The sequence below is a fragment of the Barbus barbus genome, assembly GCF_936440315.1.
Source record: "Barbus barbus genome assembly, chromosome: 13".
Lineage (NCBI taxonomy): Eukaryota > Metazoa > Chordata > Actinopteri > Cypriniformes > Cyprinidae > Barbus > Barbus barbus.
Genome location: NC_136741.1, coordinates 15,304,560 through 15,332,030, shown reverse-complemented (window position 1 = coordinate 15,332,030; position 27,471 = coordinate 15,304,560). Strand labels below are relative to the sequence as shown.

The following is a 27,471-nucleotide window of genomic DNA, read 5'->3' as shown; positions in this document are numbered from 1 at the left end:
GAAATGGACAGGCCCTTATCACCTTTCAAATTACCCATACAGAGAAAAAAAAAAACTCTCAATGTCAAAAGTCATCCAATACAGCCCTGTGTAAGGGTGAGAGACTAGTGGCCTAAGCTTACGCTCTAAACGGAGCTGTTTTATGTGACTGACGGGGTCTATAATATGCAACAGCAGCACATACCTTTTCTGAAGTGTTGTCTGTTTCCGAGTCAAAACGCTTCTGGGTGAAGATGATGTTGAAGACAGCATGTGAACGGCTGCTGGTTTCATTCATGTTAGTGGCTGCTACTGTCCTGGATAACAGAATTTCACCATTCAGAAACTTCATTAACATTGACTGCTTAGACTCTATACCATGTGAGGAAGTGCTGTGTTTTTAGATTTTTTACATTCTCTTTACATTTAGTCATTTAGCAGACGCTTTTATCCAAAGCGATTTACACATGAGGACAATAGAAGCAATCAAAACCAACAAAAGAGCAACAACATGCAAGTGTTATGACAAGTCTCGGTTAGCCTAACGCAGTACACGTACCAAGTTTTTTTTTAGACTAGACTAGAAAAAAGAAAGCTAGTGTTAGTTTTTCAAGAAAAGCTAGCAGTTAGAGAATAAATATACAATTGATAGGAGTTTTTTTTTTTTTTTTTATAAAAAAAGAAGACAGATAGATAAAATAGAATTAGAATAGATAGTGCTAAAGTTAAAGAGTTAGAGTTTGGTAAAATAAAGATGGAAGAGATGTGTTTTTAGCCGTTTCTTGAAGATGGCTAAGGATTCAGCTGCTCGGATTGAGTTGGGCAGGTCATTCCACCAGAAAGACTATCTTTAAATCATAATATTATACCATTTGCACTAACTTCTGCCTCTGTGATTCATCTGATCTTGAACTGAAATTTAATGACCAACAAAATGTTTGCCTGATGTATTTAGATACAGTACTGTTCATAAAGGCAGTATGTTTTTTTTTGTTAGGAAATTAATAGCCTACTTTCAGTAAAAATTTATTAAATTTATCAAAAGTGACAGCAAAGACTTTTACATTGTTACAATTTTATTTTAAATAAATTTAATAAATTCTATTTTCTTCAAATAATCCTGAAAAAAATCACAACTCCACAAAAATATTAAGCAGAAACCGTTGATAATAAGAAATGTTACTTTGTAACTTGATGTTCAGAAATGTGCAGCAAATCAGCATATTAGAATGATTTCTGATGAATCATGTGACACTGGCAACTGTTGAAAACTCATTTTTGTCATTACAGGAATAAGTAACTTTTTAAAATATATTACAATAGAAAAGATTTACTTTAAATGCAATAATATTTTTATTTTATTTTTGATCTTGGTGTCTTCATATTCATCAAATGCAGCTAAAATAAAAAAAAAACCTCCTAATCATTTATTCCATTAATGAGCTCCTGTATGTTTTGCCAAACATGAGCTTACATAACAGGCTAAATGTATAGCGTAGGAGGAAAGTATAGTGTATAGGCAGTGGTGCATCTCAACACCTTTAGATTAGCGAACTGTTGATTGATGCTAATCTGAGGAAACAGGAGGAATGAACTAACATAATGCCTCGTGGAATTAAATGGTCCATTTGTTTCCATGATGATAAGCCTGAACAATAAGTAAATATTTGTTTTCCTCTCAGTGTGGCCATGAAGACCTAAAAAAAAAAAAAAATGTGACCAGGACCACTGGTCTGTGCAGCAAAAGGCTATTATTGGTTATTTCTAGAAGCCAGAATAGAATAGAATAGAATAGATTGCTTTAACATTGTGCCAGAATTTCTGTAATTACAAAATAGCATCTTTGTGATTCTAGTTTGTGCTGATCATGTCCTCTGACTCAGAAATGATTTGTTTCTATGACAACGCTCAAAATCCCCAAACCTCCATGTATGGCTTTGTTTTAGAAGACAGCAAATAATTTAAAGACTACATTAATTCACCTCTATATGTTCTCTCTAAATGTTTAAGAACAAACATAACGCACTTGGGCCAAAATAAAATGGCTTCTCAAACATAACTCAAATATGAGTTCAGGTCCCTGCCTATCTTAAGTTGTTTTTGTGGCAGAATCCATTTTGGTTTCATTGCATCATGACAGTCAAATCAGAAAATTTGGAACATTCATAAAATTCCAAACAAATTCCGCATTTATAATTATGTGTTTAATATACAATACCATTAAATACACTACCATTCCAAAATTTTAAAGGCTGGGTTTTTTTTTCTTAAGTCTTCATATTTTTTGTGGAAATTGTGATACATTTTTACAGGATTCTTTGATGAAAAGAAAGTTCAAAGGAACTGTGCTATTTAAAAACAATCTAAAATGTTAAATGTCTATACTGTCACTTTAATGACACGCAAGAAAAAAATAATAAATCATGCAATAATCGAGGATTACTTTTTCGTTCCCTCGATTTGCTAAATCGTGCACTCGATTAGCTAATTCGTTGCCTCTGTTTGCTAAATCGTGCGCATGATTTGCTAATTCGTTCCCTCTATTTGTTAAATCGTGCGCATGATTTGCTAATTCGTTCCCTCTATTTGTTAAATCGTGCGCATGATTTGCTAATTCGTTCCCTCTATTTGCTAAATCGTGCACTCCATTTGCTAATTCGTTCCCTCTATTTGCTAAATCGTGCACTCGATTAGCTAATTCGATCCCTCTATTTGCTAAATCGTGCACTCCATTTGCTAATTCGTTCCCTCTATTTGCTAAATCGTGCACTCCATTTGCTAATTCGTTCCCTCTATTTGCTAAATCGTGCACTCGATTAGCTAATTCGATCCCTCTATTTGCTAAATCGTGCACTCCATTTGCTAATTCGATCCCTCTATTTGCTAAATCGTGCACTCCATTTGCTAATTCGTTCCCTCTATTTGCTAAATCGTGCACTCGATTAGCTAATTCGATCCCTCTACTTGCTAAATCGTGCACTCGATTAGCTAATTCGATCCCTCTATTTGCTAAATCGTGCACTCGATTAGCTAATTCGATCCCTCTATTTGCTAAATCGTGCACTCCATTTGCTAATTCGTTCCTTCGATTTGCTAAATCGTGCGCATGATTTGCTAATTCGTTCCCTCGATTTGCTAAATCGTGCGCATGATTTGCTAATTCGTTCCTTCGATTTGCTAAATCGTGCACTCGATTTGCTAATTCGTTCCCTCTATTTGCTAAATCGTGCACTCCATTTGCTAATTCGTTCCCTCTATTTGCTAAATCGTGCACTCCATTTGCTAATTCGTTCCCTCGATTTGCTAAATCGTGCACATATTTTTTTCCTGCATGTGATTCCGTAAATTAGTTTAATGTGTCTTGGATTACTAAAATACTAATGTCTTTTTTTTTTTTAATTCTGATCCAAATTTTTGAACAGTAATGTACATGAATAGTTTTTCCTTGTTGAAAAATAATAATTACAGCAATACAGACATGGCATGAACACTCCATTACAATAGAATAGAATAGAATACCTAGCCTTATTCCCTGAGTCCATCAGGTCTTGAATGTCATTATATGATGTGACGGCGAGTTTGGACAGATCCTCTACATACGGGCCCAGTAATGGGTGCTCTCGCACACGAAGATTTCCTTTGTTTTTTGGGTTCAGAAGATCTCGTACCCTTTCACAGTATATCTCCATATAACTAACCTGAAAGGATGAAAATAATAGACTGTTAAAAGCAAAAAACATAATCTACTTGGGGATTAAAACTAAACTTCATATACAAAATTTACAGTAAAAAATAACAACAATATTGCTAAAGTGTTAATGACACGATAACTTTTTTATTTATTTTTTACTATAGGTAGTTTATCGTTAGCTGTGATAACAGGGCGCATCAAACACCCTATATATAAAAGCAGCTGCTTTGGAATTAAGCTACACTTGAAACAACAACAACAACAAAAACTTACCTCCACAGAATAGGACATGTTGTTATCAGTATTTTTGTCATTAATCTTGGTAAAAAGGTCTTCACACAGCTGATGTTTAGGATTGAAGAGAGTAGAGGAAATAGAGAAACACAATAAAGAGAGATTAGTAAGCAAATAATCATTTTCTTACTGTATGTACTAGTCATCTTAGTGTTTGACTTGTCATTTCATTTTGTTTGAATTGATCTTGTTCACACTGCCTCTGAATACATTATAATTTTCCTGTTTATACAGCAATGCCAATATGACAGGAGAGGCAATATGTGCTTTAGATACACAAAAAGGGTAATTTAGCAGCTGAAAATTGGTTTATAAGTACTTAAATTGATATTTAGAAATGCTTATTCTTCATATTTGCTTATTTATGCTTCTGTTTTACCAGTGGAATGATCCCCTGCTGGTCCTTTTCCTGTTTGCCCATCATGGTATAAGATTTACCGGCACCAGTCTGGCCGTATGCAAAAATACAGACGTTGTAGCCCTCGAAGGCATGAAGTAACATTTCCTCTCCAATGTCTCTGAACACCTGCTGCTGGGAGGCATAGTTGATATCTTCTGGCTGTGGATAGATATAGACAAAAATATACTGTATGATCTTCGAACCATTTAAGAGTATTACTTCTATCATATTTTGTGTATTTCACTACAAGTAATGCTGATTTTTGTTTCATTTCATTGACTTACCGTGGTATGTGACCAGTAGGAGTAATCAAAATTGAAGCTTTTGGTTTCTTTGGGTGCTTTGGGGTTGATGATGGCTGAAAGACAAGGAAAAGAATGGCAGTGAATGAGTGAGGTTAATAAAACATGTTCGAGATCCTGAGTGGACATCTAATACTCTGTTGTCAGCCACTAAATGGCCGCCACACAGTCAATAAGTGCTGAGTCACTATAGTTTGTCTAAACAGGTCCATGCGGATGTGCTCTAAAACCCTGCTGCTCTCACCAGCGGTAAATGAAAGTCAACAGAGAGCCCACACAGTAATTATGTTAATTTGAATATGATAATGGATGTAAATGACAATGAATGTCACAGGAAGATTTGAGTCATCTGAACTTACATAGTCAACGTAAATGCTATTTAGGTGCATAAAATGAGCTAGTATAATAGTATGAAACAGAAATGTTGATTGACTGTCTTTACTTAATCCATATACAAAACAGTTGTAAACAGATAAAACAGATATTTTGTATGTTTTTCATTTAAGTCAAACACTTTTCTGTTTTAATACATTCTTATGATGGCAAAGCTGAATTTTCAGCAGCAATTTCCGCAGTCTTTAGTGTCACATAATTCTTTAAAAATCATTCCAATATGCTGATTTGATGCTCAAGAAACAGTTCTTATTAATATTATTATCAATGTTGAAAACAGTTCATGCTGCTTAATGTTTTTATGGATTCTTTGATTACTATAAAGTTCAGAAGAACAGCATTAGTTTGAAACAGGAAATGTTTGTAACATTATAAATGCTTTTACTGTCACTTTTGAACAATATAAAGTGTCTTTGCATGATATATACAGCATAAGTGTAAAAAAGAAAGAAACTACTGACAATCTTGTGAATGGTCATGTACTTTATGCTGTATACAGTAATATGCAATTCAAACCTAAATTAAACCTGAACATTTTTGTTTTAGGATTAAAACAATTTAAAACATGCTAAAATGTTATGATGCAAAATTAATAAGATTTATTAAAGCTATTTCTAGCTCACTAATAAAATAAGCAAATTGATTACGTGAATTTGACACAAAAAGTCAGATGTTCTTGCTTCCACTGAAGCACAAGATGCTCTGTGGAACATCTCAACTCATACTGGAAAACATGATCAGGTCTTACACAAACTCTAAATTTTAGCAATTTGCTGCATATGGATTGTCTGCGAAAAAATTTCTGCTCAAGAGAATGTGAGAGATTAAGAGGAAATGCAAAGAAGAGCTAAAAAATCAATTTCACTGCTGGTTATACTCTGTATAATTGTGTATGAATAAAAATCTTGAATCTTGAAAGAATTACACCCAGTGTCAACAACATGAGGTCAGTGTTTAGAGCCGACTGTGTTACCCAGTCATGAATGTCCTTCACGAGATCATATTTCATACAATCCTTGAGTTAGATACAAGTAAACATGTTAAGTTTACTGTCCATCCTGGAGGACTCAAATCAGGCTCTAAATATCTCTCTGGACAATTTAATCAATAATTCATAATACAGTGGAAGTGAATAAAATAAAGGTGGAGATGGGAGTGGTGGATACATACAGGAAGTACTGTCACAGTAGCGAGGTGAGCGGCCCTTTAATTATTTAAATACTATGATTGACACAATTAAATGACTCGCTCCTCCTGAACTGTCCTTTAGAAGCCCATTTTACCAACAGAGAGGTTTCTTGGCACCATACTTCACAAAAAGTATAGGCAGCACACATTAGTAACACTCTGCACTTGAGAAAACTAGAACCATTCCACTAAAAATCTGTATAAAATGAATGCACAGCCATTATATAAGAGAAATGCATTGCTACTGACGAAATTGATAATTGCACAATTTTCATCTACTTTGGCAGCTAAAAAAAACAATCACTGAAATCATGTACCTGCATTTAAACTGTCTCACTTCCTGATGCTTATTAGTAGCTCAGAACATCATTATTCCGTCAGTCTTACTCACAGCAAGCCCACACGACAGGCAGCATGAGCTCTGACAGAACATACTGTCTCTGCTCTGAAATACATCTCAGCTGCCATATGGTGGGATGTGCAAGACCAAAAGGCAAAACCGCATAAAAATAGCCCTTTAAGTAAACTCTATTAAAAATTCTCAATCAACCATGAAGTAAAAAGCCACAATAACCATGAAAGGACATTTGAAGTACACATATTTTCAGCACATGCTTGAGAAACCATTACTGGACTGAAAAATTGAATTTATTCAAGCGGTCATGAGGAAAGCTTTTCTGAACACACACAGTGGTATTTTCACATGTACATAACTAACACAAACAGACAACAAACAAGCAATAAGATAAATGTGATGAATTAAGTTTCCTTCAACAAACACAATATGTTCTGACCTCAAAAAAGGGCGATTCAAGAATGACCTTCAGAGAGTCAATAGGCTGAAAAGGATTTTCTGCACTAAGCAAACACTTATCTTGGTTCTCCAGGGACAGTTGGTCAATGAACAGAATGCACTTGATTACACACGGTAGTTCATTGATCTATGCATTTCATTTTATACACGATGCAATATGATCTAAATAGGTACATTGTCTAAAGTGATCATAAGCTCAAAATCCTACACTAGTGATACTGTAATATGTACATATTTGTGTGTGTGGGGGGGGCACTGCTGCATCAACTGCTAATTTGGCCTTATTAATGATCCCATAAATGAGCTCTTAGGCTGTTAAGTGATTGGTTCACCCAAAAAAATGACAATTGTCATTTACTCACCCTCATGTTTTTACAAATTAAAACACATAATCAGGCAAAACACTGCAACTCACTGACTTAATGATCCATTCTCAGCAGTTAACAGCTAAATGAAGAGGAAGATTATCTGTGAATGACTTGATTTTGAAATCAATTTAATTAAAAGGATTTATTGTCTCAAAAAGCCAAGGTTGCAAATGCTAGGGGCTGCCAAATGATTAATCGCGTCCAAAATAAACATTTGTGCTTACATACAGTATTATATGTGTGTGTGCTGTATATATTTATTATGTTCATATAAATATACACACATGCATGTATATATTACATGTATATATCTAAGGAAAATATATTTATATATAAAATATTTATATTTATATAATATAAATTATATATAAATATAAATACAAATAAATATTTTTTAAATATATACATGTATGTGTGTGTATTTACATAAACTTAATAAATATACACAGTACACACAAATATATTATGTAAACACAAACTTTTATTTTGGATGCGATTAATTGCGATTGATAGCCCTACAGAATGTGATTTAGTTCTTTAACAATGCAGGACTATTTCAATTCTAAAAAAAATGTGATTTGAGCACTTTATAATTTTAATACTTTCTCTTAGTGCCAACAGCCCAATCTCACAATAAATCACTTCTGAACTTCATAGATGCAGCACCACAGCCTCAGAGTTCAGATACAACATAAAACATATTTATGACTCTTTGTCTTTCTCTCTTTCACACACTCTCACACACACACACACAGAGCTGCCAAGTAACAGAAGGACATGTCATTGCATAATCCCCAAAGCTTGAAAAAGCCTGAATAAAATAAGTGTATCTTCTAAGTAAAGCATACATAGTACAACTGACCTCCAAAAAATATTAAATGCAATTAATCTACTAAAAAACAAATGTCCTTTAAAAACAGCCTAAAATATCCCAATTATTTGGATTTCCCATTTATCTTTCATATAGCTCCAGTTTGAACCATCACAACACATTTGAGTATGTGAACCTGAATGTCACACATACATTAAGCAACATCCTGCCGTCATGTTATACAACGCAGGAAGCCCAATTCTAAAATGGCCAACCACATTTAAAGAGTTGGAGTGAAATAATTCATTCACTTGTGTCCCTAAAAGGGACAGACCCTTTTACCCAGTCTATACATCTGTGTTTAACTGTCTCTAGGGCAGGTCAGTTCTGGCTGTACATCAGAGTATATGAGTTATAATAATAGCACTGCATAGCCCAGGGGACATCATGCGTCATCGGTATAGAAGCACTGCCATGTTACATCTACTCTTGTTGCAAGTTGCAAAATTGTGTTTGTATGTGTATGTGTGCCAAATAGTCAGCTGTCTGAAGGAGGAGGAATGGTTTAAGAGAATAAAATGTTTCTCTGTAGCTGTTACATTTAAAAACAAATTAGTGTAGTTAATAATTAATAAATTTTACCTCAATAGATAAAATAAGTTAACTTGTCAGAAATTCTTAATAAACAAATTTACTATAGAAATAAAACTGATTTTAATAGGTTTAGTACGCAATGACAATTCCTAAATATTTTTTTTTAAATGTTATTTTATTTTATATTATATTATTTTTTTATTACTTTGTATTTTTGGTGGTTGCAGTTTTTAAATAAAGATTTTATTTTTTATTTCTTTTCAATATCAGATGTGGACTATGAAATGAACCATTCACAACAATTTTTTTATTTAATTCAATGTAATTTATTTATTTATTGAGTTGAAAGGAGAAGGCCTACATGCAGTTTTTAATCAAATAAAATGCAATCATATGTATGCGTGTTTGTACATGTCTATGATACACACACACACACACACACACACACATACCAATTCCTAATGCTTCAGTTTGTTTTCTTGTTTTGTTATAGTGCTAAGTGTTCAACATTCGACATTAAGCTGAGTAAATGGCATTTATGTGACGGTAACTATGGTAGTGCTGTTGCTGGGATCCAGGCAGGTCACATTCTGGAAACTGTGATGGGTGTGGAGTCCACTAACCAATCAAACCAATCAGTGCTAATGATGCTAACCTTGAGATGCCACTGCTTAAATTATTCATAGCTGTCAGGGTGTCTGATTTCATGCTCCTGGTCTGTTAAATTCCAGCATGAAGTAGGCTGTTAAAACACTTTTAATATATGAATAAGTCAGTTGTCAATAATGGTCTTCTTTCCTCTCCTCTCATCCTCTCTCCTTTCCTCTGCTCTCAGTAATGACAATGATTCACATCCACCCTTCTCAGCAACGGTTACATCAGCGTCATGACTGAAGCGGTAAATGCACAAACCTAATAAGGAGGAGGATTTTTAATCACTTTTAATACCCGGAGGAGGACGTGGCGACTGCTGACGTTTGTGTGAGTGCAGTGAGATGGAGATTTTGGGCTGCTGGTTTTAAGTTTCATTGAGTAAAAAGGAAAGTGTGGCATGTGGCCAAGTATGGTGACCCATACTTGGAATTTGTGCTCTGCATTTAACCCATCCAAGTGCACACACACAGCAGTGAGTAGTGAACAAACAGACACACCGTGAACACACACCCAAAGCAGTGGGCAGCCATTTATGTTGCGATGCCCGGGGAGCAATTGGGGGTTCGGTGCCTTGCTCAAGGGTCTCACCTCAGTTGTGGTATTGAGGGTGGAGAGAGCGCTGGACTTTACCTCTCCCCACCTACAATCCCTGAGACCTGAGATGAAGACACATTTCTGATGCACGTTCAAATAAGTCATTAACAACTAGTTGTTCAGTTCAGTTCTGTACACACTGCGTAGGATTTCTATAAATGCAGTTGTCACTTCCTGTATTTTTCAGGAGTTTATGCAGTTGTCAAATGCGGTTGTCACTCCCGTATTTTAGTGAATTGTGTGTGTACAGAACGCGGTTAAGGAGTAAAAGGTGAATTAACAACCAAACTTAACTGCAGTGTGTACGTGGCCTTTTTGTAGGGAAAAAATGTAGTTTTTGATTAATTATTGTGACATGCTCATGGTTGTTTTGCTTTTTGTTTTTCTTTGTGTTTTGTTTTGTTTTTTTGCTTTGCTTTGTTGTTTGAGAAATAATTATCTTGCTGTAAGAAAAAAAAAAAGTAATTCCTTGACTGATTTGTGTGAAAAGCAATACATTTCTGGGATAAATATTAGCCTCTAAGATGGAGATCTGGCAGTGTTGTAAATGTTGCATCACAGTCGTGCCGTTCACTGCTTCTTTGTGCTGTCAACAGAACGATTGGGACCAATGTCTTGTCTGGAATGTGCATTGCACATTCTGAAATAAAAGATCACTGATGTTACACAGTGTAAAATGCCTTTTACCCAAGAGCTCACTGGGAAGAAATCACAAGTAACATCCATAAAGGACCATAAAAATAGCACATCTTCAGCTTAATCAAAGTTCTGAATTCTGTTAAAGACTGAAGACTCCCTTTCCATGCACACCTGTCTCAATCAATAAAGAGAAAGGAATTCTGGGAGCGATGAGATCAGGAGAGCATCATTTAGCGCTTTGATCAACATGGCAATCGGATTCTCTTAAACTCTTAAAGTCTCTCCATTTCCACAATCACACAGTTTCCTCAAATGGATAATTTGGTGTTTCTTCTAAATGGACATATACCGCATGCATAATTACCACAGTATCACTGAGAACATCACACAGAATTTACCGCAGCACTGAAACCAATGAAATCCCATGTCAGTGAATCCTTTTTGCTGTTAGAAACCAGACAGAATCTTACATTCGTTTTCTCGCAGGGACCAGAGCTAAAATCTTCTGTGGCTTAGTAATGAGACAATTTCCAACGAAAAGGAAACTCTTTTATAAGAACTTAAAGGCCTGTGTGAGTAGCCCAATGGTGCCTCGGTGATAGCAGGGTGGCTTAAACCAGTCAGAGCTGTCAATCACTCAGCTTTCCACTATTCTACGGCTTTGTGGGAACTCGGCTATTGACCCATCTCAAGCTGGCAGCGGTGACAAAGCAGCTAGCGTGGAGCACAAAAGACACTCTCTAGGCTCAGACTCCCACTAACAACCAGTTCTTTACACCCTCAGATTGAGACTGGGACTGGCCTCTTTCCAAATTACTGCTGACTAGAAAGGCTCTTTCATGACATCATCAACCCTCTTGCCATACACCAAGTCTACTTTTCAAAGGACAGCAATCTACAAAACAATTCAGAATGATGTGTTTGCATGTGTGTTTATGCATATTAGCACAGTTTTAGCTTCTGTAAGTCTAGTAAAGTGCCCTACAGAATGCATTCACAAAGACATAACTTCACATAAACAACAAATGAAGGTCAACATGTTAAGTAATTGAATGTTTCTCACATTAGATTTTGAATAGATCTCTACCATTACGCCGCTCCGCTGGGCCTTTATACAGATCAGCTTAAGCAGCCTGGCGATTGGATGTCTTTGAGTGGACTCTGCATAGACACAGGCAAACCACACAGGATGTCTATGCAGGTAATCTTGCATTTCAAACTAATGCTATGCTGTAGGATGGCTTACAGCATTGCTGTGCTGACACAATATGTCACAAAGGTGGTCAGGTTAGATGCTCAGGTGATGGGGAACAGATGAAACAGCTGTTATTATTTAGAATCCAATTAAAAATAAGGATCTGAAAGATAATTATTAAAAAACTATTACACACCATGGAAAAAAAATAAATAAACTTGAAGCAGATACTAAAGAATAACCCTCACTTATAAGAGTGTTAATGGATATAATATCATCTGGCAGACTGGAATGTACTCATTAAATATATACAATTTTCAAGATCTTTTCTTATGCAATATTAATTAAAGTTGTTTTAATTAGGCACTGCCAGCTGTGCATTTGAATGTACCTCAAATGTTCAACTTCAACTGCAATGTGTCAAGAGGATGTGTTAATGTCTGCAAGTACGCCAGATTTATTTGTAAATGGTTAGAGTAATGTTGAATATTTTTATGACAGGGTGAGAAGTGAACTTAATGTCATATGCAAAAAATGTCAAATAGACCAGCCCGGACTCATTAGCATTCACAGATGTATGTTTACACACATATTTGTATGTTTGGATATGTGCTGAACATACAAATGATTGGGCATACTGACAATATGGAAAAAAGATAACATGGCATTTTACAGTGTCCTTTTTACACTTGTTACTTGTTACTAACTATAGTAATAACAATAAATGTAGCATTATTTCAAGAAACTAACCCTAAACCCAACCCTAACCTAAGCATGTAAATTAATATTATTCAGTATTTAAATATATAATTACACTGTATAAAGGACATTCTCGCTCTTTATATATGTGTCAGTGTGTGTGTGTGTCTTATAAAAATGTTATTGGCAAATAAATGCACAGTAACAATTTTAGTTACAATATACTATTATATAGACATTTTTCCATTACTGTGTGAGTTAATGGCAGATGTGACTTTAAACATATTGTTAGAGCAGTGACATTCATCTCTAACTACTGCACAATCTACTTGCATAATCCATTTACAGTACAACGATAGTAAGTGTTTCCGCTGCTTTTGATGGCTCATTTCTCTATTGTTCAAGGTTCACAGTCTTCACCCGTTAAAACAAAAGAACCGAGTGTATTAGACTTTTATCCTCATTGTTATCAGTCTAGAACAATGTCATATTTACAATATGCACCACTAGCTCAGTGCCCTTACAACAAAAATATCTTCTGCAACATGGCTTACAGATTCGCCAGTCTCAATGAATCTCCTTCGTAAAAACCTTGACCTAACCTGCACAATAATACCGTGGTGTATTATTACATCTGCTATAATCAGGACCCTTTTGCATGTGCACTTTGTTTTTACAAATAGAAAAATGTATAAGAAATGGCACACTGCTTTTGCTGCATTCTGCACGGCATTCTAGTTTCTAAATAGTAACACCTCCTCAGGTACAAAGATAATGGTGGACATGTTGTTTTTCTCAAGCAACACAAGGTGGAAGGGAGGAAGCTAAATTAGGCCAAACTCTAAATATTTCACAAGCTCTCCTCTATTATTGACCAATGGCTTCGCCCAGCCAGGCAGATTAGAAATCAAATCTCTCTCCAGTCAACCATCAGTTCCCTCCATTCTTCGACTACATTCACATGCTTCGAATCAAGAAATGAAATGTCATCATGATTGTGTCATTGAAAAATTGCAAAGTACTACAATATACTAATTCCAATTGAAAGTAATATTCATAATATGTTTAACCCATTTGTAACATTCTAGAGCACACTATAGGTGGCGGCCAGGGCTAGTTTAATCACTTTTTTTCTTACAATTTTATTGATAAGCTCATTGCAACATCCCTCTATTTTTTTCTCTGCTTTAATAACTCTCAATTTCTGTAGCCACATTAGATTAATGCCCGACTATGAAATTAATGTCAGGTCAGATTTACCGGTGAGTTTATTCGCCCCCCCCCCCCCAGTTCACTGATCAGTTAACTATTGTCCCACATCATCTCAAAATGGCTGCCCTTATGAAATCCGTGCAGATGAGGTCAAACACTCAGACAGGGCCCATAAACACGCATGCGAAAACAACATTAAGACACACAGTAAAAGTCATGCTCTATAAACTGGGAGTGTTTTGAGTATTCTTAGTGATTTAACAGCTGGATGTTCCGTATGGAAGCATCGGGGCTCAGGTGCAGTTGGGTACTTACTGGTTGTGTTTCCTGACATCTGGATGATGCACTTGGACTCTTTACTCATCTCACGAGAGTTGAAGGGACGGACTCTCACCGCCACCTTCACTGAGGCCCCTGCCATGGTGCCTCTGTGTGTGTGCTGAAAGCACTCCTTTAAAAGTTCAGGTCACAGCTTACACCTGCAAAGAGAGAAATAAAACATTATGACACCGATTTCAACAAACAGAAAACTGGAATATCTATATCTTTATCTATTACATTATATTTAACTATTAGTTATACTAATATTAGCTATATTAGTTATACTCGTAGCACATGCTTTTCAATTGCACGCACAAATACGGTGGTACATGCTGTAGTATGCATGCGGTATGGACATGGGACGTATATTATTAACCCTCGAGCAGGGCTCGCGACCGCTCGAGGAGTATATACAAGAGTATTTAGACCTCGCCCATTTTTCTGATCTGCCGGACTATGTACTTATTGACTTTTTTTTGTGAGGGCATTAATCAGCCGCTCAAATCACAGTTAATCCGTGAGGGTCCCCGTTCATCTCTTAGTCAGTTCATAGATTATGCTTTACTGTTTGTGGGCTCTCCGTTCACTGTGGGTGTCGCGGAGGAACGTAAATAACTCGTAAAATGGCGGCAGCAACAGCACCCCTTCACGTCTCCGCTGTCAAGCCAGAGTCTGCTCACGTCATGCCTGCCAAGCCTGAGTCTGCTCACGTCATGCCTGCCAAGCCAGAGTCTGCTCACGTCATGCCTGCCCAGCCAGAGTCACACCACGTCTCAGTGCTCCAGCCAGAGTCACACCACGTCTCAGTGCTCCAGCCAGAGTCACACCACGTCTCAGTGCTCCAGCCAGAGTCACACCACGTCTCAGTGCTCCAGCCAGAGTCACTTCACGCCTCAGCTCCTCAGCCAGAGTCTGTTACCACAGATTCAAGGTCAGTCCTTCGAGTTCTGATATCCAGTGTGATGGACCCACCACTGATGTCGGTGCGAGCAGCTGGCATTCCCAGGGCCTCAACCTTGGCTGTTACAGAGACTGTTCCCCTGACCTCAGTGCTTCCCGTTATGGCGGTTGCCATTTTGAGTGTGTGGGCTGCACACTGTGCTCCTGAGGCCTCTCCTGTCCACGAGTGTGCTGCTGAGGCCTCTCCTGTCCACGAGTCTGCTCCAGTGCCTCCAGAGGTGGCGGCTTCCGCTGCAGAACCTCCCGAAGTGGTGGCACCTACTCCTGACCTCATGGTCTGCCCTGTCACGGCCATGGAGGTCGTTCCTGAACTCCCTGTCTGCCCTGTCACGGCCACGGAGGCCGTTTCTGTACTCACTGTCTGCCCTGTTACGGCCACGGAGGCCGTTCCCGAACTCCCGGTTTACCATGTCACGGCCAGGAGTGCCGATCCCGAGTTCCGAGAATCCAGTTCTCAAACTACGGCTAGGAGTGCCGTTCCCGAGCCTCAAGTGTCCGCGCTGCAAGAGCGCCCTCAAGTGTCTGCGCTGCAAGAGCGCCCTCAAGTGTCCGCGCTGCAAGAGCTCCCTCAAGTGTCCGCGCTGCAAGAGCGCCCTCAAGTGTCCGCGCTGCAAGAGCGCCCTCAAGTGCCCGCTCCTCCAGAGCGCCCTCAAGTGCCCGCTCCTCCAGAGCGCCCCAAAGAGGCCGCCTGTGAACTCACGCCCTGTCCTGTCACGGCCAAAGAGGCCGCCTGTGAACTCACGCCCTGTCCTGTCACGGCCAAAGAGGCCGTCTGTGAACTCACGCCCTGTCCTGTCACGGCCAAAAAGGCCGTCTGTGAACTCACGCCCTGTCCTGTCACGGCTATGGAGGCCGTCTGTGAATCCTCGTCCTGGCCAATCACGGCCATGGAGACCGTCTGTGAAGCTTCGTCCTGTCCTGCCACAGCCATAGAGACCGTCCATGAACCTTCGACCTGCCCGGTCACGGCTCCTGTGACCATGGGGACTCTCTCTGTGTTGTCTGTCTCTGTTCTCCATTTATGACATTTATTATAATGGCTTTATGTGAAGATTGTTTTAAGTTCATTTAAATTAGAAGTTATTTTTTAAAGTCTAATAAATGTTCAAACTGATAGCTCTCAGTTATACTATAATGTTGAATGGCTGTAGTCAAAGCTGAAATGTTAGGGAAAAAGAACAATTACCTAGAGACAGCAGTAGTATTGGTACCAGTGATACTCACCTTCAGTCATAAAAAAAATATATATATATACTTTATGTTGTTTCTACATTAATTTGAAGATTGAATGTGAAATTATTGCAATATAAAAGTATATTTAAAAACTTTAATGTTAGGTGGGATTAATCACGATAAATGACCGAAGAAATGTGTGATTAAATAGTTAATTTAACTATTTAATCACATAGTTAAATTAATCACATAGTTAAATAGACTGACAGCACTAAATATAATATAAATTATTGGTTTACTATTGTTATTGTTACTATTATTATTATATTTACAATTTATTACAGTTATATTGTTATTAAATATAAACAATATAATAATTACATATGAAAAGCTGCTTACTAGTTGACATTTTGATCAAAAATATTAATGTACACTAAATTTACAGTAAAATCTATATTCCTTCATCTATGTGCAGCTCTTCTGAAAAAAGAGAGGATATTACTCCTTTAGTAGCTCCATTACTATATATGAGCAGAGAGATATTGATTTAGACGTTCTCGATTGGAAATTAAATTAGACCTACTTTCAGGAAGGCTGTAAATCTTAGCTGCCTATCACCATAGCAACTATGAGTATAATTTCTGTTGTATCTATAAAGAAATGGCATGAAGGGATGACAGGCATGACAAGCAAAAACATGATTTCAATGGTGACTTACGATGAGGTTAAATAATAAATCTAAAAATGTTCAATATTTCGATGTTCAGATCAAACAGGAAGACTGTGTTTTACGGTGACCTCACCGTAAAAGGATCATGCATGGTCAGCTACAGATCGAGAGAGATACTCAGCCCAGCAGCAACAAAAGAATTGCACGGCTGGCTAAATATCAGTACGCTTCCTAGGATTACAATAACAGATACCAGAGCTGGCTGCCACAAATTCTGAGTCCAGCTCAGCCTACTAGTCGGACCAAAATGGAGGTACAAGTGTCAGGGAAGATTTATGAATGGTTTTCAACAAGTTCTGTTTCTGTTTATAAACGTGCTTGCTTCAGTAACTAAGAGGTTTATTTGAATAAACGTAAAAGAGCTCATATAGTGATCTCATGTGAGCTGCATTCTGCATTTTTCAATTAGACTAACATCACGCTGAGTCACATTCTGGTGGGACGGAGTGGGTTCAGTCTCTCTCATTACTCTCGTCTACTTAGACTACTTGACATGAACCTCAAAGGAAGCATGTCAGTTTACAAGAAGTCAGAAAGCTGCAGTTTTTAGTGTTACTGGGTTGAAAACTATGAAATTGATTTTATAATACATGTATTGTGTCCAGCATGCTGATTAACCAACGTATTCATGTCCTTTATAAACAATTTGCGACTAACCTAATTAAATATTGTCATGTAACTTAAAAAAATGATATAATGTGGTAATATATTAATTGAATTGGTTTTATTCAATATAATTTCTTAATTGGTACACCAATAAAGTAACCTTAAAGGGGTAGTAAAACACTCAAGGAAATATTTTGAAGAATGTTGGTAACCAAACAGTGGCTGGTAGCCATTGATTTCCATTGCATTTTTCCCAACTATGGAAGTCAATGGCCATCAGCAACTGTTAGGTTACAAACATTCTTCAAAATATCTTCTTTTGTGTTCCACACACACAGGAAAGAAATTCTTACAGGTTAGGAACAACATGAGGGTGAGTAAATGATAACAAAATTTAAATTTTTTGGTGAATTGTTCCTTTAAAGCACTGCTTTTCTTAATCTGATCCTTGAAAATGACTGTCATTGGCGTAACAATTAAGTAAGACTTAAAAATAATATTTTTGACTTAAATATAACCAGTTAGTTTACACATTATCACATGAAATAGGTTTGAAACAATTTGAGGGTGAGTAAATGATTAATTGTAATTTTGGGATGAACTACGCCTTTAAGGTAATATTTTGCAATGTAGATCATACATCCATAATGGATTTTTTATTTTTTTTTGTTGTCAGTCATGGTGCTCTTAAGTGTCAACACATCTATATAAATCATTAATTTGCGTGACATCATATGTAGAATATAGTCATACACAATTTCATATGTGTGTGTTGCCAGTTGTCACTATATTTTTCCCAACTTGCTACCATATTAATGAAAAAAAAAAAAAAAAAACGTATAAATGATCATTCTTTCTCCGTTCTCTGGTAAATTCTAAAATCGTGATTCATTAGCTCTATCCTGAAGACATTACTATGTGGCTGCGAGCCTGAAACAATGAATGACAGTGCATTTATCTCACACGCACTTAGAAATATGTACAGAGGGCCATTTACGACGAACAACATCTGCTCCAATACTCAATAAAAAAACACTTCTCTGTCATAATAATAATGTCTGGATTTGTTGACAGGCTCTAAATGGCCGCACCCCATGGCAGTCCCACCCTGGTGACCCAACACCAAATAAACAGACAGAGCTTCATTAATACTGCATTGTCCTCTAGAACACGCTAACAATGAAAAAACTCTTACCTTTACAATGGTGATCCTCTGATGCTCTCAGCTATTGACTCTACAGATCAGCTCCCACTACTGCCTCTTGTGCTGGCTTCTCAAATTCTCTTTTTTCAGCTCTTCCTCTGATTAGTGGAGAACAGTCTGCTTATCCCTCTGTTTAACAGAGGATCCTTTATTTGTCCCAGCGAGGTGTGGCTGGATGCCCAGCGAGGCCTGCTTGTAAGGAGGAAGGCTTCTTGAAGGAGAGATCTTTGAGTGCACTGTAATGTAGAAGCCAAAATGGCTCTTCTGGCTGCCTAGAGCAGTGATGCTGAGACTGACTGAACCAGTGACATCATCACCGAGGAAGGCAGTAGCATCAATGCAGTAGAGAGGAAGAGAGCGAGAGGGGGAGGAGAGAGAGGGGGAGGGGGATGGGGATTAGATTCCCTGCGGAGTACGGTACACACACACACACACACACGCTCACAAACATGGCTCTACATAACATGAGATTCAGCGGCTAATGCTGGACTGCATGTGCTATGTCAAAAGAAACCAATTAAAATGTACAGTAGTATGATTTTTAAGACAAAATAATATTTAATATTTAGAAGAATTCTAGAATTAAAGAAGTAATGCCATTAATGCATCTTTATGAATTATGCATTACAGAATAAAATTAGTCTATGCTGGGTTTTATAAAGGCTATATTGATTACGCTGAAGGTTGAAATTTTGTCTCAAATTGTACATGATGAAAAACGGCTAAAAGACAGATGATGATGATGATGATTATATTGACTTCTAAGCTTTAACATTCCATCAATGGTTATGTTAAAGTGAATTTTTTAATGTTAAAATTTTGTCTTAAATTCTTGAGGATTAAAAAATCTTAATTTTTATGCAAGTTTAGGCGTAACTGAAAGACAATTTTATTATTATTATTATTATTATTATTACATCAACCTCTCTAACCTTTGACATTCCATCCATGTTTATGATAAAGTACAATTTGATTCTTATTTTTAATACTCTTTATTTATACTATTATTTCTTAAGGTTAAAATATTTAAATTCTTGATGATGAAAAAAATCTTAAAATCTAGGGGTAATTAAAAGACAATTTATTATTATTATTATTACTTCTAAGTATTAATGTTCCATCAATACGTATGCAACAATGAATGAAAGAATAAATAAAAAAATAAAAAAAAATAAGTGAATAAAAAAAATAAAGAGACAGACAGACAGACAGACAGATAGACAGATAGACAGATAGACAGATAGACAGATAGATAGATAGATAGATAGATAGATAGATAGATAGATAGATAGATAGATAGATAGATAGATAGATAGATTGATTCTCCGGGATTGCTTATAAGTTAAAATATTTACCTTTTTCTTTTTTACTTTTTTTTTTCTAAACATGAATTGAAATGAATTGCAGAGAACTGTAAATAGTATTTGACCTCCTTTTGGCCTTTCCTTTGAGCTATCTGTCAAGAAAAAAATCAGCTTTCCATTGGGATTACTCTCAATTCACAAACTATTAGAGCAAATTGGACTGTGCTCTCCCCACAAATCCAGTAAACCCATGTAACAAATTCATAAAGGAAGCTTTTCCCACTGACATTAATCCACCTCTATTCTTCTGGCTCAGCCTCTGTTTGCATTTTCTAAAATCAGGAAATGAATTAGACTAAAAGTAAATGAAAAATATCTCATTATGGAATCAGGATTAATGCCATTAGCGTATCTTTATAAAATTTGCATTACTGAAAAAATGAGTCTATGTTGGGATTCTAATAACCTGCTATGTTTTTTAATGAGTGCAAATCAACAATTTAAATAATATTAACTGAAATATTATAGAATTAAAGACAAATTGATTTTGAAAGAGTTAAGGATAAAAACCAAGCAGAATAGCTTGGAATATCTTTTAAAAAGGTTGTATGCATGCAATTCAATACGTTGTGTCTCTAGCTTCTATGTGACACTGCATACGTCAGAAAGAAAACAGACCAGCACATCAGTCTCTCTGAATGCTGTAATGATGATACAGTGTTTGTGAGCAGTTCAAAGCAATTGTTTGGTCTGTCTATGTACAATAGAGGGAAGGGAGACAGACCATCCATGGAACATCCAGAACATACCATGGCAGTATTCACTTGGGTTTCACCCAAATCAGATACAAAACAATACAGTTTCTAATGAACAGCTAATGAGCTAGTCACTGACTTCATCTGGGACTTCATTTTGTATTATCTTTTTCTCTCCCTTTTCATTCTATCATCTTTTTTCTTGTCTTACACCTCCAAACACAACTTTTTCTCATGCAATTTTGTCAACATGCCCTTTCCTCAGACGTTTGACCACTTACACCAATGCCTATATCAAACTGTGCCCATTCTTGACCCAATATCAAAGTATCCAGGCAACTCATTAAAGGGGTCATCGGATGCACATTTTTCACAAGTTGATATGATTCTTTAGGGTCTTAATGAAAAATCTATAACATACTTTGGTTAAAATTTCTCAATGGTAGTGTAAAAAACACTTTTTTGACCCTGTCAAAATCAGCTCTGTTTTCAGCAAGCCGTTCTAGTCCATATTGCTTTAATGAGCTCTGCTGGCGCCCCTCTCTTCCATGGGGTGACAAGCAGACTGTAAACAAAGTCCCTTTCAAGGAAAGTCTGTTCACTCGGTGGCCATATTTGCAATGCCTCCGGGCAGCTCAAACAAGACCAAGCCCTATCTAAATGAATGGGGGAAATTCTGAAATCTCAAAAACGGCTCACTGAACTCGCAATTAAATTACATATTTCAAATCAGCAACAAAATCTGAAATGAACTACCCCATGAATGTTGTTTTTCAAGCTCAAATAGCGTTTAAAAAGCTTATTTTTCAGTCTAGACCAGCCAATGCGCATGCATAGTCCCAACACGCTTATGGCTGCGCCTGCGCATCGGCTGGTCCAGCCTCAGGTTTCTATGGGAACCGGAGCTTCTAACAGCCGCTGCAGTGACGGAGTGACTTTAACAATCAGCGAATGACTCTTTCATTTAGAAGGCAGACTATCCCGTCATATTGCGCGTTGCACTTTCTCCCATTCATAAGTATAGGAGTGAACCGTCTTTGTATTTCTATAGTCTTTGCTGTAAACTTCAGCCACGAAACTTGCTAACTAGCATAGATTAGGAAAGGCGATTTGCAAAGATTCATAAAAACCTTTCTACTCACTTCTTCTGTAGCTGAAGTTGGATCACTAATGATTCGCGAATATACAGTCATGGCTAAAAATATCGGCACCCTTGGTAAATATGATCAAAGAAGACTGTGAAAATTAATCTGCATTGTTAATCCTTTTGATCTTTTATTAAAGAAATTCACAAAAATCTAACCTTTCATTTGAGAATAAGAATTTAAAATGTGTGGAAATATCATTATTTCCACACATTATAAATGTTTTTCTCTAAAACACAATGACCACAATTAACGGCACCCTTTTATTCAATACTTTTTGAAACCTCCATTTGCCAGTTTAACAGCTCTAAATGTTCTCCTATAATGCCTGATGAGGTTAGATAACACCTGACAAGAGATCAGAGACCATTCCTTCATCCAGAATCACTCCAGACCCTTTAGATTCACAGCTCCATGACGGTGCTTCTTCTCTTCAGTTCACCTCACTCATTTTCTATAGGGTTCAGGTCAGAGGACTGGAATGACCATAGCAGAAGCTTGGTTTTGTACTCAGTGACCCATTTTTGTGTTGTTTTTGAGGTTTGTGTTTGGATTATTGTACGGTTGGTAGATCCAAACATGGCCCATTATAATATTTCTAACAGAGTCAGTCACTTATTGATTTTTTATCTTTTGGTATTTGATAGAATCCATGATGCCATGTGTCTAAACAAGATGTCCAGGACCTCCAGCAGAAATATAGGCCCACAACATCAAAAATACAGCAGTATATTTCATTGTAAACATGGGGTACTTTTTATCCCTGTGTTCACCAAACCCATCTGGAGTGTTTTAGTTTCATCTGACCATAGAAGCCAGTCCCATTTGAAGTTCCAGTCATGTCTGATAACTGAATATGCTGGTGTTTGTTTTTGTATGAGTAAGGATAATTTTTCTTGAAACCCTCCCAAACAACATGTGGTGATGAAGGTGATGTTTGACAATTATTTAAGGTTTTCTGACCCCGAGACTCAACTATTTTCTTTAATTCTCCAGCTGTGGTCTTTGGAGAGTCTTTAGCCACTCAAACTCTCCTTCTCACCGTGTATTAAGATGATATAGACACACGTCCTCTTCCAGGCAGTTTCATAACATTTTCTGTTGATTGGAAATTCTTAATTATTGCCCTGATGGTGGAAATGGGAATTTTCACTGCTCTAGCTCTTTTCTTAAAGCCACTTCACTAATTTTTGAAGCTCAATTATCTTTTGCTGCACATCAGAAATACTGTATATTCTTTGGTTTTTCTTATTGTGATGGATGATTAGGAAAATTCCCACTTTTTATGCTCGCTTCGAGGCTGCAGCTAATCACGCTAGCGGCGCTAGCAGTGCTAACTGCATGCACGCTGAGGAAGCCGGTGAGGACAACGTGTTCACCATCATCATGTTCTTCATCATTGCATCACTACCAGACACACTGGATCCACTACAGTTTGCATACAGGCATAACCGCTCCACGGAGGATGCCATCTCACACCTCCTCCACACCACAACAAGTCACCTGGACTGCAGAAAAGGGAATTATGTAAAAATGCTGTTTGTGGACTACAGTTCAGCGTTTAACACCATAATTCCCTCCACACTCACCTCCAAGTTGGAGGTCCTTGGTCTCAGCACATACTTGTGCCAATGGATCTCCAGCTTCCTGAAGGACAGACAGCAAGCCGTACGGATGGGTAAACACACCACATCCTCCATCACCCTAAGTACTGGAGCCCCTCAAGGTTGTGTTCTGAGCCCCCTGCTGTACTCACTGTACACTTATGACTGTGTGGCCACTTCCAACTCCACCACCATCATCAAGTTTGCTGACGACACTGTTGTGTTGGGCCTGATCTCAGACAACGACGAGACGGCCTACATACAGGAGATTAAGAACCTGGAGAGTTGGTGCCAGGTGAATAGTCTACACCTGAACATCAGCAAAACTAAGGAGCTGATAGTGGACTTCAGTACGAAGCAGGAGCGGTCATACCAGCCGATCACGATCAACGGGACTCCAGTGGAGAGAGTGGACAGCTTCAGATACCTGGGTGTTCACATCACGCAGGACTTGACTTGGTCCTGTCATACCAGCACCCTGGTGAAGAAGGCCAGGCAGCGTCTGTACCATCTGAGACGCTTAAGGGACTTTAGACTTCCCTCTCGGGTGCTTAAGACTTTTTACACCTGCACCATCGAGAGCGTCCTGACGGGCAGCATCACTTCCTGGTTCGGGAACTGCACTATGCAGGACAGACGAGCCCTCCAGAGGGTGGTGTGTTCAGCGGAACGTACCATTCACACCGAGCTCCCTGACCTGCAGGAGATCTACAGCAAGCGGTGCCTGACCAGGGCCAGGAAGATAGTGAAGGACCTCAGCCATCCCAACAATGGACTCTTTTCTCTGCTGCGTTCAGGGAGGCACTTCCGCTCCATGAAGGCGAACACAGAGAGAATGAGGAGGAGCTTCTTCCCGCAGGCCATTCGGAGTCTTAACCTCTCTCCACTCTAAGCACATCACCCCACACTTCCACTTTCCACATTTTCATTACAATCTGCACTAATTTGTAGAAGGTCACGTAAGGATAAATGAGTGGGACTTACATACCATTTGTCTTTAGTATTCCTTTTACTCACTTATACACTTTACTGCACTGCACAGCACACGGACACTTTATCACTGACATACACTTTACTTTTTATAGAATCTATATAGAATCATATTCTATTTTTATTCTTCATATCTATTTTTATTCTCATATCTATTTGTTATTTTATTTTATTGCTAGTTTATTTCTATATATATGTTTACTGTACTTTTTCTATTTGTATTTTTGTAAACGAGGTTTTTCTTAATTTTGTTGGACAATTTGTTGGACAGTCGTACAATACATTTCACTACATGTCGTACTATGTATGTATATGTATGTGACAAATAAAATTTGAATTTGGGCTTTGTTTTCCTTCCTATTTATATTTCTGTGAAACAGGAAGCCATGGCTGGATAATTTCATGTTCATAATCACCCTGGAGTGCTCAAAATTGTGAATATGAATGGGAATATACTTCAGAGATATTTTACTCATAAGAATTTCAAGGGGTGCCAATAATTGTGTCCAACGTGTATTTGAGAAAAACATTTATTTCATAATGATATTTCCCCCTATTTTAAATTCTTATAATCCAATGAAAGGTTAGATTTTTGTGAATTTTCTTAATAAAAGATCAAAAGGATTAACAATGCAGATTAATTTTCACAGCCTTCTTTGATCACATTTACCAAGGGTGTCGATATTTTTGGCCATGACTGTAAACGCATTTAGGCAGATCGGGGATCAGCGCATTCCCTTCAAAAACGAAAGTAACTTTAATCCTCTGCATCTTCAGCAGCTCAGATGTCGGGAGTAGAGGTCTTCATGGGTCCAAAAATTCATATCCGAACCCGAAGAGACCCGTAAATGTGCTGCAGGGAACCAACCCGGACCCATATTTAATTTGAAAGTGGGACCCGAACCCATGCAGGCCCGAAAAATGCCTTAAATGTAATACCCAGACCCGATGTGGACCCGACCATTATTCGAAAGTTGGACCCGAACCCAGCTGGGAAGACACAGACCCGATAGGCACATATTGCACAGCAAACTGCTATTAAGTCAATAAACAAGTTGTGAAAAAAGTTTGCCTTAACTACTGTTAGTAGCCTTATCCCTGATTTTAACCTCATTTCCCGCTCACAATTGTTTCATCCTAATTTTACAAACTGCAAGTTACAAAACACACGCATGCTGACTGACACTGATCATTGGTGTGTGCGGTGTTCTCTGATCGACTCTGGTATTACACATAATGTTAAACAGACCCGGGACCCGAAGTAATAGATTGGGACCCAACCCGGACCCGGCTGACCATTTAAAATATAGACCTGAACCCGTACGGGTCATGGGTCGGGTCCTCGGGTCCTCTGTGAAGTAAATGATGACTGCTATGTTCATTATTACATCCAACAACAAAACACCTCAATCGCTTAATCTGAGACGTTCTTGTCTACCCCTGCACCGGAGCTGACACAATGGCGCACCGCTCTCAGCTCACTCAGGGCGGGTCTAAGGTAAGACGGCCTTGTCAATCAACTATTGTGCGAGCGGCATGCGCAGAACTACATCATTCTGACAAGAATCTCAGAACAGCCTGATTTGAGAAAGGTGATTTTAAAATAGGGATTTAAAAAAAAAACACTGGGTGGATTTTTATCATAATAGGGTGGATGTTTACACACACTTCCAACACACATTTATGTTCAAACAACATGTAAAGTGAATTTTGCATCCGATGACGCCTTTAATTAATAAATCCATGTGTGTGACTCACTTGGTTTAGAAATGGGCATGTCCATCTCCATTCCGTCTATTTTTCAGTAGTGTTATTAGACCAAAATTTTTTAAATTATATATATTTATTATTAGACAAAAAAATTCAAAAACACAATCAAAAACAAATATAAAAATTCAATATTTTTAAGTAATAATTTAATTTAAACAAGTATATTAATACACAAATCTGAGTCATATTATGTATAATTTATAATGAATTATTATGCTTTTTTTTATTAAGAATTATTTTATGATCATTAGGATTTTTATTTTTATTTATTTATTTATTTATACATTATTTGACAATTAAACACTGACACCCCCATTGTCAGTACTGACATGTCAAAATATATTCTCATTACCATAATGAACATATGTGAACCCAGAATACAACAAACTAAAAAACTAAATTGCCAAGTAATTAATAATAAATTAGTGTATTTGCTGCATTGATTTTTTTTCTGATTGTAATTCAGATTGGATTTTTTTTCTGATTGAGGCTAAGTGCTAAGACTGAATGTTTTTTTTTCCATTCATTTATTTTCTTTATACAAACATTTCTCTCTCTCTCTTTTAATTTTTTATTTTGAATGGAAATGGGACATTTCTTTGATTTATTCTGGGATATGTCTCAGGCAGGAAGGCACAGCAAGCGCCGAGGCAACCACAGCATTCAGTTTAGACACAATGCCAGTCTGAGCAGTCCCTTGTGGCTGCTTTTCTTCCCTTCTGTCTCTTTCTCTTTCCCAACCCTTCCTGCTCCTCTGTCTCAGCTCAGTAGAGCAATGCTTTGAATAATTTATCCAGCTAAAGGGGTGATGGTGTGGGCCTGACGCCTGATACCATCTTAAAGGGACAAGCTTTTAACTAGAATTATAACACAACTTAAAGGTGTCCGCAATACTCAAAAGCAACTCTAATCTTACTACCACACACTATTCAGCTGCACTTTCAGTATGAGTGATTGATTCTATAAAGTCATGCTTGTTATTTAATACTCCTCTAAAAACAAATAGCTTTTTATTAACAATCTAAATGTTACTGATCAAAGAACTTTTATCTTCCTGCTGACACTTGCGTAAAGATCAATGA

General features: G+C 37.4%; 1 protein-coding gene across 1 annotated transcript in view; it reads right to left on the bottom strand.

Annotated features, from left to right (window-relative positions):
- Positions 1 to 27,471, bottom strand: part of LOC306879114 (kinesin-like protein KIF1A) — a 74,771-nt gene that overhangs the window by 47,181 nt on the left and 119 nt on the right. The window contains exons 2-8 of the mRNA XM_079431830.1: positions 18,813 to 19,117; positions 14,143 to 14,306; positions 4,649 to 4,722; positions 4,344 to 4,523; positions 3,944 to 4,012; positions 3,499 to 3,677; positions 185 to 296 (exon numbers count right to left, since the gene is read on the bottom strand). Of these exons, the coding sequence (XP_079287956.1) occupies positions 185 to 296; positions 3,499 to 3,677; positions 3,944 to 4,012; positions 4,344 to 4,523; positions 4,649 to 4,722; positions 14,143 to 14,248 (720 nt within the window). The 5' untranslated portion in view covers positions 14,249 to 14,306; positions 18,813 to 19,117. The remainder of the gene's footprint in view (positions 1 to 184; positions 297 to 3,498; positions 3,678 to 3,943; positions 4,013 to 4,343; positions 4,524 to 4,648; positions 4,723 to 14,142; positions 14,307 to 18,812; positions 19,118 to 27,471) is intronic.